The sequence below is a fragment of the Lycium ferocissimum genome, chromosome 5 (assembly GCF_029784015.1).
Source record: "Lycium ferocissimum isolate CSIRO_LF1 chromosome 5, AGI_CSIRO_Lferr_CH_V1, whole genome shotgun sequence".
NCBI classification, from domain to species: Eukaryota; Viridiplantae; Streptophyta; class Magnoliopsida; order Solanales; family Solanaceae; genus Lycium; species Lycium ferocissimum.
The window spans coordinates 61,696,614-61,714,107 of NC_081346.1; the positions used below are offsets into that span (position 1 = coordinate 61,696,614).

General features: G+C 33.3%; 1 protein-coding gene across 1 annotated transcript; it reads right to left on the bottom strand.

The window, feature by feature from the left end:
* Positions 1-2,950: 2,950 nt before the first annotated feature.
* Positions 2,951-6,832, bottom strand: LOC132057007 (laccase-4-like). The gene is made up of 6 exons (XM_059449437.1): positions 6,640-6,832; positions 5,872-6,023; positions 5,108-5,352; positions 4,872-5,000; positions 3,690-4,634; positions 2,951-3,320 (listed from the first exon to the last, which is right to left on the bottom strand). Exons 1-6 carry the CDS (start codon positions 6,727-6,729, stop codon positions 3,190-3,192), a joined length of 1,692 nt encoding a protein of 563 aa, XP_059305420.1. The 5' UTR covers positions 6,730-6,832; the 3' UTR covers positions 2,951-3,189.
* Positions 6,833-17,494: the final 10,662 nt, after the last annotated feature.

Consider the following 17,494-nt stretch of genomic DNA (forward strand, 5'->3'; position numbering starts at 1 on the left):
GATCGGATTTTTTATTAATTTGTTATTTAAAATTGAGCTGATTTAATTAAACGACATAGACCTCTAATTGGAGGCCACGTGTCATATCTGGTATTGTAAAATCGGCGTTAATGAAAAAGGGCATGGATGAGTCATTTTGGTAATAGGCGATGGTATAAATGAGTCAAACTATTGATGAGTGGCATAACTGAGTCATTTCCTATAATTCGATGGCATAAATAACCATTTCCTATAGTTCGATGGCATAAATGAGCCAAACTATAGACTAGTGGCATAAATGAGCCATTTTCAATAGTTGGATGACATATTTGAGCCTTTTCCGTAAAAACAATTAGCTAAAGAAAAGCTGAAGTCCACGGAGAAGAAAACGTCCAACTTATTGGGCTTAACACAGCAAAAGATCCAAATTATTTCTATGATAAGGACATTCTGCCCAACTAGTCCCTGATTATTGGGCCTCAAGAAAAGATGGTCTAAGAAGATCCAAAATATATATATATATATATATATATATGATTATGATTATGATTATGTCTACTATTATATTTATGTATGATACATTTTTCTTATTTATTTTTTATTATATTATATTTGTACAATTCATTATTTGATATAATATACATTTACTAATTGGAAATAAATTGATCGAATAAGAAGACAAAATTTCAATCAAGTGTAGATTATGTCTATTATGATATTTATATTTATGTATGATACATTTTTCTTATTTGTTTTTATTATATTATATTATTATTTGATATAATATACATTTACTGAATGGAAATAAATTGCTCGAGTAAGAAGACAGAATTTCAAAAAAAAAAAAAAAGGGGTAACATTATGTATGATACATTTTTCTTATTTATTTTTATTATGTTATATTATTATTTGATAAAATATACATTTACTAATTGGAAATAAATTGCTCGAGTAAGAAGACAAAATTTCAAAAAAAAAAAAAAAAAAAAACTAAATGCGTAACATTATTAAATGCGTAAAACTAAATGCAAATGATAAATGGTAAATAATATTAATAAATAATAAATAATATTATAAGAATAACATTTTAACTCAATAATTGAGCCTATATTAAGATAGAATTTAAATGGCATGATAATTTATCATGTGTCTATAATAAATTCTTAAGGGAAAATATAATTTAAAATAAGTTTAAATCGTAATCACATAAAAGATTTAAATATGTTTGAGAGTGCTTTGTGGGAGCACAAACTTTTCTACGGCATCATCATCTTTAGTGGCATGGCGAAAGTCCTTAAAATTCTTAAAATTTACTAAAATGTGTCAGGATTTGCAAAGTAATTAATACTTCAATTAGGGGTAAAAAGAGACAAAAAGTTTACGTGAGGACTACAAAACTTCGAGATCTTATATATATATATATATATATATATATATATATATATATATATATATATATATATATATATATATATATATATATATATATATATATATATATATATATATGCCATACTCAAAAAAGATATTTATATTATATACATATTAGGGAAAGATACTTATATTATATCAAAATAAAAAAAATTAATTTTTTTATTACATAGGTATCCAACCAACTGAGCTACTAAATTCATACTATTATATCAAAATATAGTATTAATAAACAAAAAAAAAAATCAGAATGAATAGAAAAAAGGTAAATATATATATATGCAAGATGAAGGAATCAATATCAATTATAGGAAAGAGAAACTGGAACACAAAAGGGGTATAAATATGCAATAAGGTCTTTTGGCCACACTATTTTGGCCACAATGACCCAAATGGGATAAATTCATATGATTATTTAGGATAAATTAATAATTTAACCTTCCTTAATGTCATTTATATCTTTTCTTCTTAAAGTTTATGTTAATTTAAAATTGTACAATAGAGGTTATGATGATTTTTATATAAGTGTGGCCAAATTTGGGTCAAATTGATGTGACCATTTAGCAACTCTCATAAATATGAGTCCCTAATTATGTGGGACCTCATTTAATACATTTATTTGAGTAAATAACATTACAGATTTGTTTGATAAAGGAATTGATATTAATTATAGGAGAGAGAAATTTGGAACAAAAAAAAGGTATAAATACAAGTCCGTAATTTTTGGGACCTTATTTAATATATTTATTTAAGTAAATAACGGTACAAATTTATATGCATGTGCTAAAAGTGATTATGTTAAGATGCAAAAAATTATGTCATTTGTGCTACCAACTATTAATTACTGCTCTTAAACGTAAAAATCTCTACTGAGAAGTCGGGGTCATTTGTACTTTTGTTCCTATTTTGTGATGGTCTTCAATTTTTATCCTTCAAATGGGCTGGTCTTTAATTTTTAATTTTTAAAAATCGAACTTACGCTTTGAAAAAAAGACAATGCCTACATATCAAAATATTCACAAGTTATGGCAGTATCTTTAAAGAACTTATGCCCCGCTAGGCATAAGTTCGATTTTTAAGGACAAAAATTATAGACCAGTCTATTTGAAGGGCAAAAATTAAAGACCAATACATTTGAAGGGAAAACTGTGCAATTACTTCGAAAAGTTGCGTTGGACTGAATCCGGATTTACTCTAGCTATGTGATGAACATGAGTTGTCCTGTAAACCAAATTCGAATTTGAAGGTGATTTCAGTTACAAATGTTTTTAGTGGTAATAGTTATCTTGCATTTTTACAGATTTGTCTATTCTATTTCAGAATCTAAGTTGGTTATACATATAGTTTAACTTGTGAAAGTATGTCAATTATCATTTTTAATGTGTATTATTATTACCTAATCATATAAATTTACATGTAATTACCAATTGTAAGTGATCCAATTGTGTAAATATTTATACACTGACGATACACTTTTTTCTTGATTATAGTCTTATAGAGAATATGCAACAAGCTAAGAGTAATCATAAAAAAAGAGAGGTAACACAAAACAAACTTTTCAAACTTTCATTAACAATGACAAAAGAATGAGTACATTGAAGAATACTCGCATATTCACATAATTATTAAGAATTGCTTGATCGAAAAAAGTGTCTTCCTCTTTCACTCAAAACATGAATGCTATTTCTTATTGTCTCTCCTTTCTTCTTTGTTTCTCATGGTAGTATGAAAATTCGTATATGTCAATTTAACTCCTTTCAAAAGGGCCTTCATGCATTTTTAGCATTTTGGAAGATCCTTTGGAGGTGGTAAAAGTGACTCATTTGGACCTTTGCCATTATCTACAAGGAATGCCATTTTCAATCCCCATGTTGTGTGTACCTCTAGATGGCAATGCATAAACCAAACTCCTGCAATGTCAATATAGTTAATCAATTATTATACAATAAAATGCCATGTCACTTTTGAAAAGTAGCAAAAAATATGGCAGAGGGTAATATAAAATGAAAAATGAATTGGTTTTGGACTTGTAGTTTAGTGACTCCATAAAGCAACTAAAAAAAGTTTAATTTTTATAACACTAATGGAGCAACAAATCATAGTATCAGGTCACGTAAGATATAACGGCAGATAACCGTCCATAAAAAGTAGATTATTAACTTAAAAAATTAGGTAGATTACTTGTTATAACAGGTGAAAATACATGATAGTGTACAAAAATCTTTAGACTGTCAACGTATTTAAGTCGAGATTAACAAAAAAAGATGTATGTATCATACCTGGATTGTCAGCACGGAATCTTATAGCAACCCATCCTCCAGCTGGAACACCAACTGTATTCCTCTCAACAGGATCCACAAGATTAAAATTCTTAGGATCAGTTTTTGAATTATAATTGCCTAGTCCTTTTCCCACTTGATAGAAATTGAACCCATGCAAATGAAGTGGATGGTTTTCAGGGGCTATAAGTCCAGTATCTTGCAAAACTAATTGAACTGTTGCATTATAAGGCAACCTATAAACCTTAGTCCCATTCGTCGTGCCCATATTCGCCGGTGGTACTGTTGTGCTAGTGTAGTTGAAAACAACCGGTGGGTTCGCTGGAAAATCTGTCGTGAAAACTCCTTTGATTCCAAAATAATGTGCTTGTAAAAGTGCAGTTGTTGGCATAGTAAATGTAACATTGTTTATACTAGCCACAACTCTGCTTCCATTGCCTTGTTTGCAAGTTGGGCATGGGTTAACACCTAGACCTACTGTAAATAACAAGGAATGATCAATATTTAGTGGAACTTTAGCAGGGTATTTTTGGGAATTCAGGCTTCTTAGAGAATCAAGAAAATTGTTGGCTACAGGGGTGGCATTTTTTGGGGGTGTACTTGTACTAGTAAGTGTAGTAGTGGGGTTATTTCCACCAAGTGTGGCAGGGTAATGTAAAGTGGCTATTGCTGTAACATTGTCAACAGCAATAGGTGCATCCATAAAAGGTGAAGCAGCAACCATGTACTTGCCAGAATTTTTATTGGCATTGATAAGTACGTTGGTCGTTTGGCCAGGGGCGATTACAATTGTGTCTGTTTTGAAGGGTTTAACGTAGGTGGCATCGACTTCAACTACTGTCATTATGTGGCCGGCAATCTTGAAGAAGACTTCTTCGTTGAGTGCAGCATTGATGACTCGTAACATGTAGGTTTTTCCTGGTTCAACATTCAACTTGTATCCACCTGCATATCATATGGTCCAGAAGATGTCATTTTTCCACTTTACCATAGTTTGTAAAGTATTTCATGCAGGGGATCAACCCTAGCACACGCGAGAGTTAATAAGTCAGAGATTTAACTTATATGTATATATACTGACAGTGTAATTAGTGTAATTTTCAGGTTAATAGTTTCACTTGTTATTAGTTGTTACACATATTTTGTGACAGTGTATAGAAGATAAACTCGTCGGATTTTGACCTTGTGATGAACAATTTGAAACAGGTCCGGGATGACCATTAATAGTGTGAGTATCAGAAACATTAGGGGCCAATCCTGATTTTAGAGCTTCATTAATCACGGCTTCAGTATCAGATTTCCACCATTCAGCTGCACAATAACAACATCATCAATATCTACTCATTAATTTTCCTAATTAATTAAGCACATTAAAGTACTTTCAATCTTAATATTCCAAAAAATTTAAAGTTGTTCACCTAGGACAACAACAGCTTCATGGTTGGGTTTTGGGAATGGATAAGGAACTCCAAGTTTAGGCAAGATGACAATTGCACCATGAACAGTGGCCCTTAGCCACAAAATATGAGCATGCCAAAATAGTGTACCCCTTTGGCCTGTGATGGTGAAGTTGTACATATAGTGTTGCCCTGGCTGAATTGGACATTGTGCAATATACGCTGGTCCATCTGCCCAACCTGTTCTAAGTTGTCTAATACCATGCCTGTAAATTAAAAAAGACCCCAATAAAATAAGTAACTTATCCACAAAGATATAAAATCTAGACATTTAGGCTAGTTGTATAGTATGCTAAAATATTAGATTTAAGATACATTGAAAGTGTAAATTATTACTATATTTTAGCAGATACCGTGTCTTATTTTTCAGGTTACTTATTTAATTTTTTACAGATTATTACTTGTAGTTATCTTTCAAATGATGACCTGATTGGCAGGGGTGGAGCTAGGTTGAAGAAAGGATGTAACTGAATTCTCTTCTTCAGAAAAAGTATATTGCACAAGTAGGGACAGGAATCAAATTCCATATATATAAATTGTTGAACCCTCTTCACAAAGAAAAAGATACTAGTATAGTGGCAAATTTCAAGGGTAGCATTTCTGCATATTTTGAATTTCCTCTTATTAGAATTACTGGCTCCGCCATTACTGATACGCGTGAAAGTCTTTTACAGCGCATACAAGAAAGTTAATTAGCTCTAATTAAATATTAGTAGATGACTTACCAATGGATAGAGACATTATACTTAACATGATTAACAACTTTGACAAGTACATTGTCTCCTTCCCTAGCATAGATTGTAGGTCCTGGAAATTTCCCATTCACAGTAGCAATGGGCTTCGATGCACAAAGCCGAGTTGTATTCGTCATTACCACCTGCAATTAATGCAATAATTTGGAGTAAAACATTGGCTCATTCATTGATGTATAGTAGACAAATTATTGTGATCGACCATCTGGTTTAAAAAGTAATGATTTTGCTTGTCTTGGGTCAAATAATTTGACAAACCATCTTCTTAATTACTCAATTTTGTTACCTTCTTAATAAACTTTGTGAAAGTTCTTCGTTTATAGTGCATGAAATCACCGAATTGTTTTCCTTATTATTCATGGAAAGACACAGAGAGAGAAGAATCTTTTCCTCTAGAAACAAATATGATCATGCATGTTGATACAAATTATTTCAAGAATTTTATAACTGATGATGATATCTTCACTCGGCTAGCACATTAAATGTAAAAAAAATAAATAAAAAAAATGTAGCTGTTTATTGTTAAAAAACAATTGGTAGTGAAAAATGGAAAAAGAAACTATGTTCTTAGAACATGTTCTTAGAACATATGTCTTTTTGACTAATAGTAACCAACTCCCATATATAATCCTAACTATATAACTAACATTTACATTGTTATTTAAATTATTGATGCAAAAAGGTAAACTTATGACTAACTAAATATGCATACAAATAAGTAGTACTAATAATAGTACTTACATTGAACTTGTAATGTCGAACCCTGCATTCAACGACAAGAGGAAAAAGGCAAATTGCCAATAGGATGAAAAGGCAAATCCAAGAGTTCATTTTTGTCTGTTTATTGAACTTTCTTCAAACAACTTCTCTTTGCAATTTAAGTACTTAGAGAACTGAATTTCTTTTTTTAGTTCTGATGTGTTGTAATCTTGTTGTATTCAAGAAATGACCTTCCAACTCATATATATATATATATATATATATATATATATATATATATATATATATATATATATATATATATATATGTGAGAATGCCTTCAATTTGCAGTTGTGTTATCATTTTCTTCAGTTAGGTGAGATGGATGTTTTTGTGGTCTTCTTCACAGATCATTCCTTGCATGTTACATAAAGTTTAAAAACTCTTGGACCAACTTAAATTTGCAAGTTAAGCTATATTATTAGTAGTTTGTTTTGGTGAAAAACAAAATTCCCATTTTTGGATTTGATTATTGTCTTCATTAGTTGATTTAAAAGGTAGCCTTTTTTGCATTTATGAAGAGGTTATTTTCTTGATGCAATTAAGTTTTAGTTATCTAAGTAATTTAAATTCATAATTATCTAAAGGTTGATGTCTACTAATTTAGAATTTAAGGCGTAATGGATTGAATTCTCTGAAAGCAATCTATGATGCTAATTGGGGGTCTTCATGTCCCCACATGCAACAGATCAATTAGTTCAAGGCTTTGAAAGTCCCAAGTAATTTTATGCTTAATTTTCTATGGATATTTAAAACCTAACAAAACAAAGATTCAGAAAAATTATCAAACTCAAACTATCAAAAAAAAATTAAAGTTTTCGATCTAAGTTTGATATACTACAATATAAGGACTGGTAGAATTATAAAGCGAATGAATGATTGCAGAAAGAGTCAATCCAACATAAAAGCTAAAATAAATAAATCAATAGCTAGCAAAAAGAATATAAATGTCAATCCATCATCACCACTGTAGATTTTATTTTTATTTTTCGTACAAGCATAAAGATGTTAAAAAAGTACATCCAGAAAGAAGTTATAGATTCTTAAAAAGGAATTAGCTAAACTGAGTAATTCAAAGTGGCAATTTGAACGATTGCACTTATTCAGGGGGTGGTCTTTATTTTTTGCCCCTCAAATTGCTGGTCTTTAATTTTTTCTCTTCGCCTAAAAATTCTTGGGTTCCGGGTTTGAACTTCGCTAAGTCAAAAATTTTAAAAAAATTCGCAAGACAGAGTTTAGATTCGCAAGGCAGACAGTGTGCCTGCAAACTCTACCTTAAGGCAGGCATAAGGCAACCTCTGCCTTGCAATTTTTTTTAATTTTAACTGAGCGGGGATCGAACCTAGTGCCGGCTTGACCCCAAAGCCACCAAAGCAATGGCTTTGGGCCCCCAAAAATGAGAGCCCCAGAATTGCAAATACTATATATATAATCTAAATAATTATTTACTTATTATTAATGATAAATATGTTTTAATTATTGTTAGGTTGAAGTAATTACAATTGATAGTGTTTTAGATGCTAGATACAATAAAAATTGTAGTTGCTCTCTGCTACATGTCTTAATTCACTCCAAGTTGAATTAATCTTCTTCGCAAGATTAGCTTAATTTCTACTATTTTTTCTTTAATTCTTTGGGTTCCTTAGTAAACATTTTTCAAGCTAATTAGATTATTAATGACTAGAATTCTTTCTCTTAACCTTGAGCGTTCCATGAAGCATACTAGTAGTTATGTTATTATTGATTTCAACTTATTTATAAAATTAAAAGTGCTACGAGAAATTGTACAAGTAAAAAGTACTTTAATTGGCATACTTAAGAAGTGTTAAATCTTTTTAAGAATATTTAATTGCTTATAGAATAACTTTAAGGTTAATCTATATTAGTTGCAGCAGTTGGAAAAAAAAAAAATTTAAAGACTAAAATCAACAAAAACTCACCTAATAGCAAGAATTTTTCAAATAAGACTAAAGAAATTAACTATATGTTGTGAATTAAGAAAATGATTACACAAATATAATTAACTGCTTTACATTTTAAGAAGTTGTAGGGATAAACTTCAAATGAATTATATAAAAGTTTTTCAAATACATAAGGGCCTTTTATAAAATTTGGCTTTAGGCCCCCTAGTACATTGAGCCGCCCTGTTCGAACTCGGAAACTCAGGATATTTTCAGTTACTTTTTTAAGTGAAGAGCAAAAATTAATGATCAACAATTTGAGGGCAAAAAATTAAAGACTAATGGCTTTGAAGGAAATCCGCGCAAAAAAAATTAGGGTGTAGTACCATAATTACTGGTACTACTATTTAACTCTCACAGGTGTTTCCTTATCAAATCACTTTGCTATAGCTTATTTATCCGTGTCGACATTAAAAGGACTAAAACAACTCCTTTTTATTTTTATTTTTTATGTTTCCTTCATAAAGTCGCCACGATAATGGTATGTTTGATGAATTACCGGTATATTACTCCCTTCATATTAAGCGTCCGTTTAGCCTTTTTATTTCGATTCAAAATAAGTGTTCACTCACATAATAAAAAAGGAATTAACTTTATTTTTCAGATTTTGCCCTTATTAAGTACTAAGTGACCAAATCCCAATGTGTCAAGTTAATAGTAATATGCAAATTTTAGTTAAGCGTTGTTTAGTCAAAATAACTATTTTTGTCTAGAAGTTAGTATTTTTTAAGGGGTGTCTTTAAGCTAAAGGGACACTTATTTTGAACTGGACAAAGTAGTGTTTAAACTAAATATATACAGAATCTCAATAAATAGGACTATATAATAACTTAGTTTGTTTATTTAACTTGGGACTTTCTTATATTTTTTGCCTTAATCAAATTAAAATCTGTAGCCACTATGCCATATAGAAGAAGATTATTTTCTACCAAAAAAACAGGGAGGAAATAGCTTTAGGAAATTTCTTTTTTGGGCTGTCATGGTGAAGAGTAATCATACTATTGTTAGAACCTGAGAATCGAAATTAAAAGATAACAGATTATGACTCGTACTTGCTAAATCTAGTAAATTATGGTTGTTAAATTGTTATCATGGGTTTGCATCATTTTACACTTTGTTATCTGTAAGACTTAAGCCATTAAACATTGTTTCAAAGCAAAGATTAAGCCAACCGTGGGTTTTAACCACTTATTAGTTGTCAATCCCCCTTTTGCTCCACCTCCTACCCACCCCTCTACCCTCTAACTAAGAATAACTCCACCTCAAAATTAAATAGATTAGAAGTCGATTATATTATAGAGATAGTAAATTAAATGGATGGGTTAGGTCAATTAGAACGGGTAAAATGAATAAACGGATCGTTGCCAAAAATTCAAAATTTAATTAATTTCCAATTTACATTTTTTGATTTGTATGTTTGTAATTGGGTTGCATTTTGACCTATCGGGCTATATTACTTTGACTTGTTAAGACTAAATAGTTTGATGAGTCATTTCCGATTCAACAAATGGATTGTAGATCCAATACGTTTAAACTTGAACGGGTTACTAAAATTAGGTTAATTAATTTGTGGCCACCTATGGTTATATATGATCATAATTGTATTGTGAGGATTTTGAATCCATAATATTACTAGTTTACACTGTCTGTCAACCTATCGTTTATCCGAATATGAAATAGATCTATAATAGGAGCAAACTTGCATAATCAAAGCTGTTTCACCCTTGTCCAACAAGATAATCAAATAAAGAGAAAAAAAAAATACTTTTAACGTCCCGTTTTTTTTGACTTTAATTTGGACTAATTAATGTCACACAATGAAGGTGGTATACTAAAAACATGAATATAAGTGTTTGAAATTGGTGAGAACTGAGAAGTGGATTGGAGCAAGTTAGGAACAAAATGAATATTTTACAGAAAACAGTCTCGAGCGTCGCAGCAGAAAATTGGGCACTGCAACCACTCCAAATAATAATTGTTGGCAGCCCAAAATAGAGTTGAGCATAGCAGCGAGCAAAAGTTAGGCGCAATGATCTGCACCTGTAAATAGCTAGCGTTTTTATGTAGGACAAAAGGAGCTCTAGGGTTATAGTTTCACATTATTCTCATAATTAAGTTTGAGAGAAAGGAACGCCCCCAAACCCTTGGTGATCCAAAGGTAAACCTTTTACAATGATTTTGAGATATTATCACTTCCCTTTTCCCAGATTTAACACCGAAGGTAATTAATCTTTATAGATTTCTAGAAATTCTTCAAGAGTACTCAATAAGTGATATTGAGAGAAATTTTTTAAAAGGTAGTCTTTTGCTTTGGGTTTGACATATATGTGATAGAATGTCATAACAAGCCTTCTAGGATTTTGAGATGCTGCTAAAGCAGTGAGATTTTTTTTAATTGATAATGGATTAAGGCACCGATTGGAGTAAACTAATATTCCTAACACCAAAGATTTGGAAGGAACTTTCTTGAATGAATAAATTGAGTGCTTGGAGGATTGGAGCCTAGTTTTAGTTAAAAGTCAAAAAATTTAGAAATAAGAATTTATAAGCCTGAGCCTTGCTTGTAGATCATTGCTGGAAATGGAAAGCTAGCTTGAAGGGAGGATGAAGTCCAGTTATAGCTCGAAATCGAGATAAGTTGAAGTTACACTTCCCTAAATTGGGGGCTTGACAAGAAGATGCTTAATAAGAAAATTGTGTGAAAGTACTTGAATGTTCTTGAGTGTAAATATTTAGATTGTTTGTTTGAAAACCCCCCCTTTTTTTTTTGGTAACTAACAAGCTTTTATTCATCACTAGTGAAACATTACAAATTTAGCAAAGCCCACACAGCTTGCTAAGGTCTATCAAATCACATCAACACCATTACAAGAATCAGGACCAAGCTAACATTCAGAACTTTAAATTATAAACTAGCTATTGTAGCCCAACTGGTGCCCGCATAGTGCATGAGAAAGCTAAGTCCTAGGCCAATGCTTCCACTTCCTTCCTCTTATTGTCAAATACTCTCTGGTTGCGCTCAATCCATATTGTGTAGGAGCATTTGGAAAAGATTATCTTGAACAACTGAGCAGACTGAGTTTTTCCCTTTGCAAGTCTGATACCCCATTGGATAAACTCCTCTTATGATGTAGCATTGCATGCTGGAAAGTTGATCCATCGCAAGGTTTGAGCCCATAGTGCCTTAGCTACTGGGCAGTGGACCAAGATATGCTCATGAGACTCAGGGTCTTGCTGACACAGGCTACATGTTGGAGAAGCCTCAATTCCCCATTTAATCAACCTATCAGATGTTAGCAACCTCTGCTGCAGAATCAACCAAATTGTAAAATAGGCTTTTGGTCTAGCTTTGTTACAGAACATCAAGCATTTCCGCTACACCCTTGGCAGATCACCCAGTAGTTGTAAGTAGACTTTCTTGATCAAGTTCTTAGCTTGGTTGGGTGGATCATTTAGCTGCAGCATTATGTTTGTTGAGGTATTACACAATCCTTCAACTGCTGGTCCTTGCTATAGTAAGCGTGGATCCATTTGATCCATAATTTATCAACTTTATGAGCCAAATCCCAGCAAAGTCTTACCACTGCTGCCTGATTCCACTTCTATTGATTAACTAAATTTAAACTCCCAGCTGAGACAGGAGAACACATTATTTCCCATGCCACAAGATACTTCTTTGTAATAATCCCCTGTCCTGACCAAATGTAACTTCTACAATAACCATCTATCAATTTCAAAACTTTTGAGTGTATAAGGAACAGTTGACCCTAGTAGGCTTGAACACCAAATAATACTGATTGGACCAATTGCACTCTGCCCTCATATGATAGTTTCTTTGCTGTCTAGGTGGATATTTTTACAGTAATTTCCTGTATGAGGGGAAACCATTGAGCAGTGGTTAGTTTCTTTGTGGAGAGTGGTATGCCTAGATATTAAAAGGTAAGGCCCCAATACTATAACCTAGTTGCTGAACAATGGCATTCTGTATCTCAGGTTTTACCCCACCGCAATATATAAAACTCTTCCTTAGGTTTGCCTGGAGGCCAGAGGCATTAGAAAACACTTGGAAGTAGTCTTGCATAGCGTTGATTAACTTTAGGTCACCCTTACAGAATTGCAATAAATTGACACCAAGCTTGGCACATTGAGGGTGAAATCTAAATTCAGTAAATTTTTCAACTCATTGAGATTTCTGCTAAGCTATTCCATGGCAATACCAAATAAAAAGGGAGACATTGGGTCCCCTTGTATTAGGCCCTTAGTAGCTTCAAAAGTTGATGTATAATCACCATTCACAATGATAGAGTAACTTCTTTTGTTTTGACACCGGCCATTACCCAACTGATAAAAACTTACGGGAACCCTAATTCCACTATAACTTGTTCTAGAAACACCATTCAATAGAGTCATAAGATTTTTGCAAATCAATCTTAATCATATGTATTTTCCTGCTATAAGCCTTAACTAGCTCATGAGATAGAATGATATTATCGGAAATCCTCCTACCAGGTATGAACCTTGCTTCGGGCTCACATATGATAGAGTCTCACCTCATGAAGTCTACTGGCTAAGACCCACATATGATAGAGTCTATCACCTCATGAAGTCTACTGGCTAAGATTTTAGAGATAATCTTATATATAACTAAGCAGCAGGCAATGGGTCTAAACTCTTTAACAGTAGTAGGATAATTGGTTTTAGGGACTAAGGAGACTATAGTACGGTTCATTGATTTATGGAGGATGGCAGTAGCAAAAAATTCAAGGACTGCTGCAGAGATATCATCTTTAATAATATGCCATTTTTTTAAAAAAAAGAAATAAGCATTATAACCATCAATAACTGGGGCCTTTTCATCTCCAATACTCTGCAATGCATCATAAATTTCTTCAGTCTTTATCTTTGCACATAGCCTAAATTCTTATTCTGGTTCAGTATTGGCTCATTCTTCATGATATGTTCGTTAACAATGTGCAATGTTGTATTTGTACCTATAAGACTTTTATAAAAATTGACAAACTCCTCTTTGATTTGCTCTGGATGTTGTTGTTTGCGAGGTTTTGATCATTTACATGGACCCACTTTTCATTCCATTTGTGGGAATTTAATGATCTATAAACTGTCCCTAACGGCGATCGGCTCATGTTTGAGCACGATCAATCACTTCGTACCGACCTGTTGCCAATCCACTTTCTTGTTAGAGAGGTGATCTCTATGATCTGCTTCCTATGACTTCTCTCTTTGCTCACAGTTGAAATTTTTTTATTGTTTGCATCACCAAGCTTGATCCATCTAGCCCTAGATTTCTGCTTAAGGGCCATTTCCTCCAACAAAGACCACTTCTCAAGATTAATGAGAATATTTTTCTCTTGACTTATCAGAGCATCACTAGGATGAGAAGTTAGTTGTTCCTGAACATTGATTAAATCTTGTCTTGCAATTTCAATCTTAGCTTTAATGAACTTGAACTCTATATTGTTGAGGGTCTCAAGGCAGGTTTCAGCTTTTGCAATTTCTTCCACACATCCTTCATTCTGTGTTTATCCATTCTTTGCTTCCAGGTGTTTTCCACAATGTGTATGAAATTCCCATGGTCAACCCACACATTGAAGAACCTGATTGGAATTTTCTTAGGGCCCAGATGAGCTTGTAACTTGATTACTATTGGAGCATGATCATAAATATAAGGCAGTTCATACAAGGTTACTACTTGACCCCAAGTTACCAACCATTCAGAATTGCCAAAGGCCCTATCAATTCTGCTAGTGATTCTATCTCCACCCTGCTATTTGTTTGACCAAGTGTAGTATTACCCCCAACAAGGTAATTCATAAAGAGCAACTTGTTGTATGCATTATGTAAAATCTTGTACTTCAGCAAGTGTGATTGGGCTACCACACAACCTATCTTGTGGTGTCAGGACTGCATTAAAATCACCAGCTAATAGCCAAGGTTGTGAAACACATTGGCTTAACAGAATCAAATCATTCCATAATTGCCTTCTTTGCTCCTTAGTATTGAATTCATAGATGACAGTTATGAGGAAATTGTTATAATTAGCCTTGTCTCTAACCAAGCAATGCACAAGTTGGGCAGTGCTGAGTTTAAAGGTAACCTCAAACTAGTTGGGATCCTAAATGAACCAAATCCTACCATTTACAACAATCTGGTAGTTAGCATGAATATCCCAACTTGGTGCAATAGTGTTAAGTCTCTTTATCATGTTTTGTTCCTTTACTCTAGTCTCTACAATACCACCTAACGTGATTTTTTTATTATTGAGGTACTGTTTAAACTCTTTTTGCTTATACCTGTTATTTATACCTCTAATATTTCAAAACAACCAAGTCATTGTATTGTTGGAGGAGTTCCACCTCTACCAAGAGGCAACACTGTAACATCACTATTTCCCTTATCACCTCAAACCTATTTTTTGTAGTCACTTGGCAGAGTTGGGAAGTTAGCAAGGTTCAGTTCTGGGCTAGTTAAAACAGTGCTTTGTTGAGGAGATTTCCTAGGAGTTTGTTTCTCTTCTCTTCCTGTAGCAATACTAGTTGAACACTGTTTAGTTTGTGTCCTTTCTCGTGCCAATGGCTGCACCTCAATACTCTCACTCACCCGAGAAGCACTAGGAACATTAGTGATCTTTGGTTATTCCTCAGGGATACTCACCCCTTTGGATTTCCGTGCTTGAGTAACATTCTTCCCATGCCTTCTCTTCATAACTGGTTTGGTTTGTTGTACAAGAGGTTGTTCTTTGCAAGTGTGCCTGACTCGTTGGCATGTTGGGACAATTTTTTGTTTCCATTCGTATACTACATCTTAACATATCAGCTCTCCAAAAGGGTCCCAAACCTTAACTATAAATGGAAGGGGTTTTGTGAGATTAACCTCTACAAGAATACGAGCACAATAGATCCTAGATTGTTGCATTGTACATTCATCAGCAAATAAAAAGGAGCCAATAGTGCTAGCAATTCGACCTGATGAACCATATCCCCAACAATTCAGTGGGAGCTTTTGAAAATTGACCCATAGGGGAATCTTAATCATGAATTCAGTACTCAAATCAAAGTGTTTAGTCCAGGGTTTCAAAACTATAGGTTTATTGTTAATAGTGTACAACGCTGCATATAATACCTCGTGCATATCTTCAATAGTTAAATATTTAATAATGTAGTACCCATCCTCATGAAGATATAGAATAAGATCAGCAACATCAGACCAATTCTGGGAAATATATTAAGACATAATATTATATCCTGATTTCCCCCCAAAGAAGTAGGCTATTAAAGCACATCTCTATTTATCCTCTTCCACCTTCGTATCCTCTTCTAGCAGTTGCACTATAGTTTCACCATCAACAATTAAAGGAGGAATATACTATAATTTCATATTGTGCGATGCCACCCTGTTATTTTTTAAGAGATTCACCAATTTGTCATCTAGTTAATCTTCCTCCCGCTCATTCATAGAAGAACCAAATGGGTCAACGTTCTGAATTACTACCATCTGCTGCGATGACTACGCTGTTTCTTTCTTCACCCGGCCTGCAGATCCACTCACTGGTACCAGATCTCTAGGGTTTTAGGGCTGAGAATCAGCTTCTTAGCCACTTTAGTTCTACTCGTTGAAGGACCAGCTACCATATTCGCCTTTTGAACATCTAGATATAGGTTCTCTACAATATCTACTGGGGATTGTGCATTTTTTGCTTCTACAAAGTTGATGAAAGTTGCAAGCGGTACTTTTCGAGGTCGTCCCCATCCTCGTCCTTGCACTTGTACTGAATTTGTAGCTTGTTCTCTACCTTTTGCCTTCCCCCTCACCATGGATTGACTCTCCTGCGCACGTTAACTAAAGTGAGCCGGCACCATTAGAAAGAGAGAGAGAGAGAGAGTTTTAATTCTTTTTCTGTTCTTTAAGTTTTTTTTTTTTTTTAAAAAGGCTATTATGAATCTATCAGTAGTTCACGATAATAATTATCTCACAAAAATTGAATTGCCTTGCTTGATAGCTCAGCTAGTTCAGAATATCAGAAGTATATCGATCTCTTATTTGATTTGATTGATGTAATGCCATTGCTTACATTTATTCAGATTCAGTTCAGATTAGATATATGTGATCATATGCCTTTTGAACGAAGTAGTCAACCTCTCAAAGTGTGAGAGTCACGGTGGCCAGGGTTAGCTATCTAAAACTTGTAGGTGCACCACGTCTTCATAGTTGTGTGTTTGGGAAGAAGTAGCCAACCTCCTCGAGTGTAAAAGTCAAAAGCGTCGAGGAATGGGGCAACCACCCTAACACTCGCAAGTGCCATTGTTTGTTAGATAAAGTTGTTCGAATAAGAAACTCAGCTATATTTAGTCATCCGAACTTAACTCAGGTTTCCTATTTTAGTTCAGTTTTCAAATTTCAGTTTGATTTATTAAATTGCTTAGTTTTGATTATAACATTCTTATTATAACTTCTTAGTCTAGAAAGATTGTATTCCTCTGTTTAGAGGACATGGTAAACAAGAATTCTTTGGGTACAGTTGGGCCTGTCATGTCGTGTGGCCAGCAGGTGTTGAGTGCATAAGTGATGAAACCATGGCTAGAGGCAAATCTCTTGGGCTCAACTGATAGGCTCTCTGTTGATTTCATTCCAGCCCTTTTCATACTTTTATTATCTCCAGATAGTATTATTATCTTTGGATAATGCCCCGTAGAATTATGTATTCAAACATCACTCAGAGGATCATGACTTACTAGTGAATTTTACCTTTATGATATTTTAGCGTTGATTTACTATTCACCTTCAGACTATTAAATTTTAAAGACTTTATTAGTGTCCATTTAAATTTCATCACGTTTTGCTCAGACCTTCAGCTAGT

Coding starts and splice junctions, on each gene's coding strand:
- LOC132057007 (XM_059449437.1), bottom strand. CDS start 6,729: ATGAACTCTTGGATTTGCCTTTTCATCCTATTGGCAATTTGCCTTTTT. Junction 6,024..6,639: donor TTCGACATTACAAGTTCAAT/GTAAGTACTATT, acceptor CATTAATTGCAG/GTGGTAATGACGAATACAAC. Junction 4,635..4,871: donor TTCAAATTGTTCATCACAAG/GTCAAAATCCGA, acceptor TATGATATGCAG/GTGGATACAAGTTGAATGTT.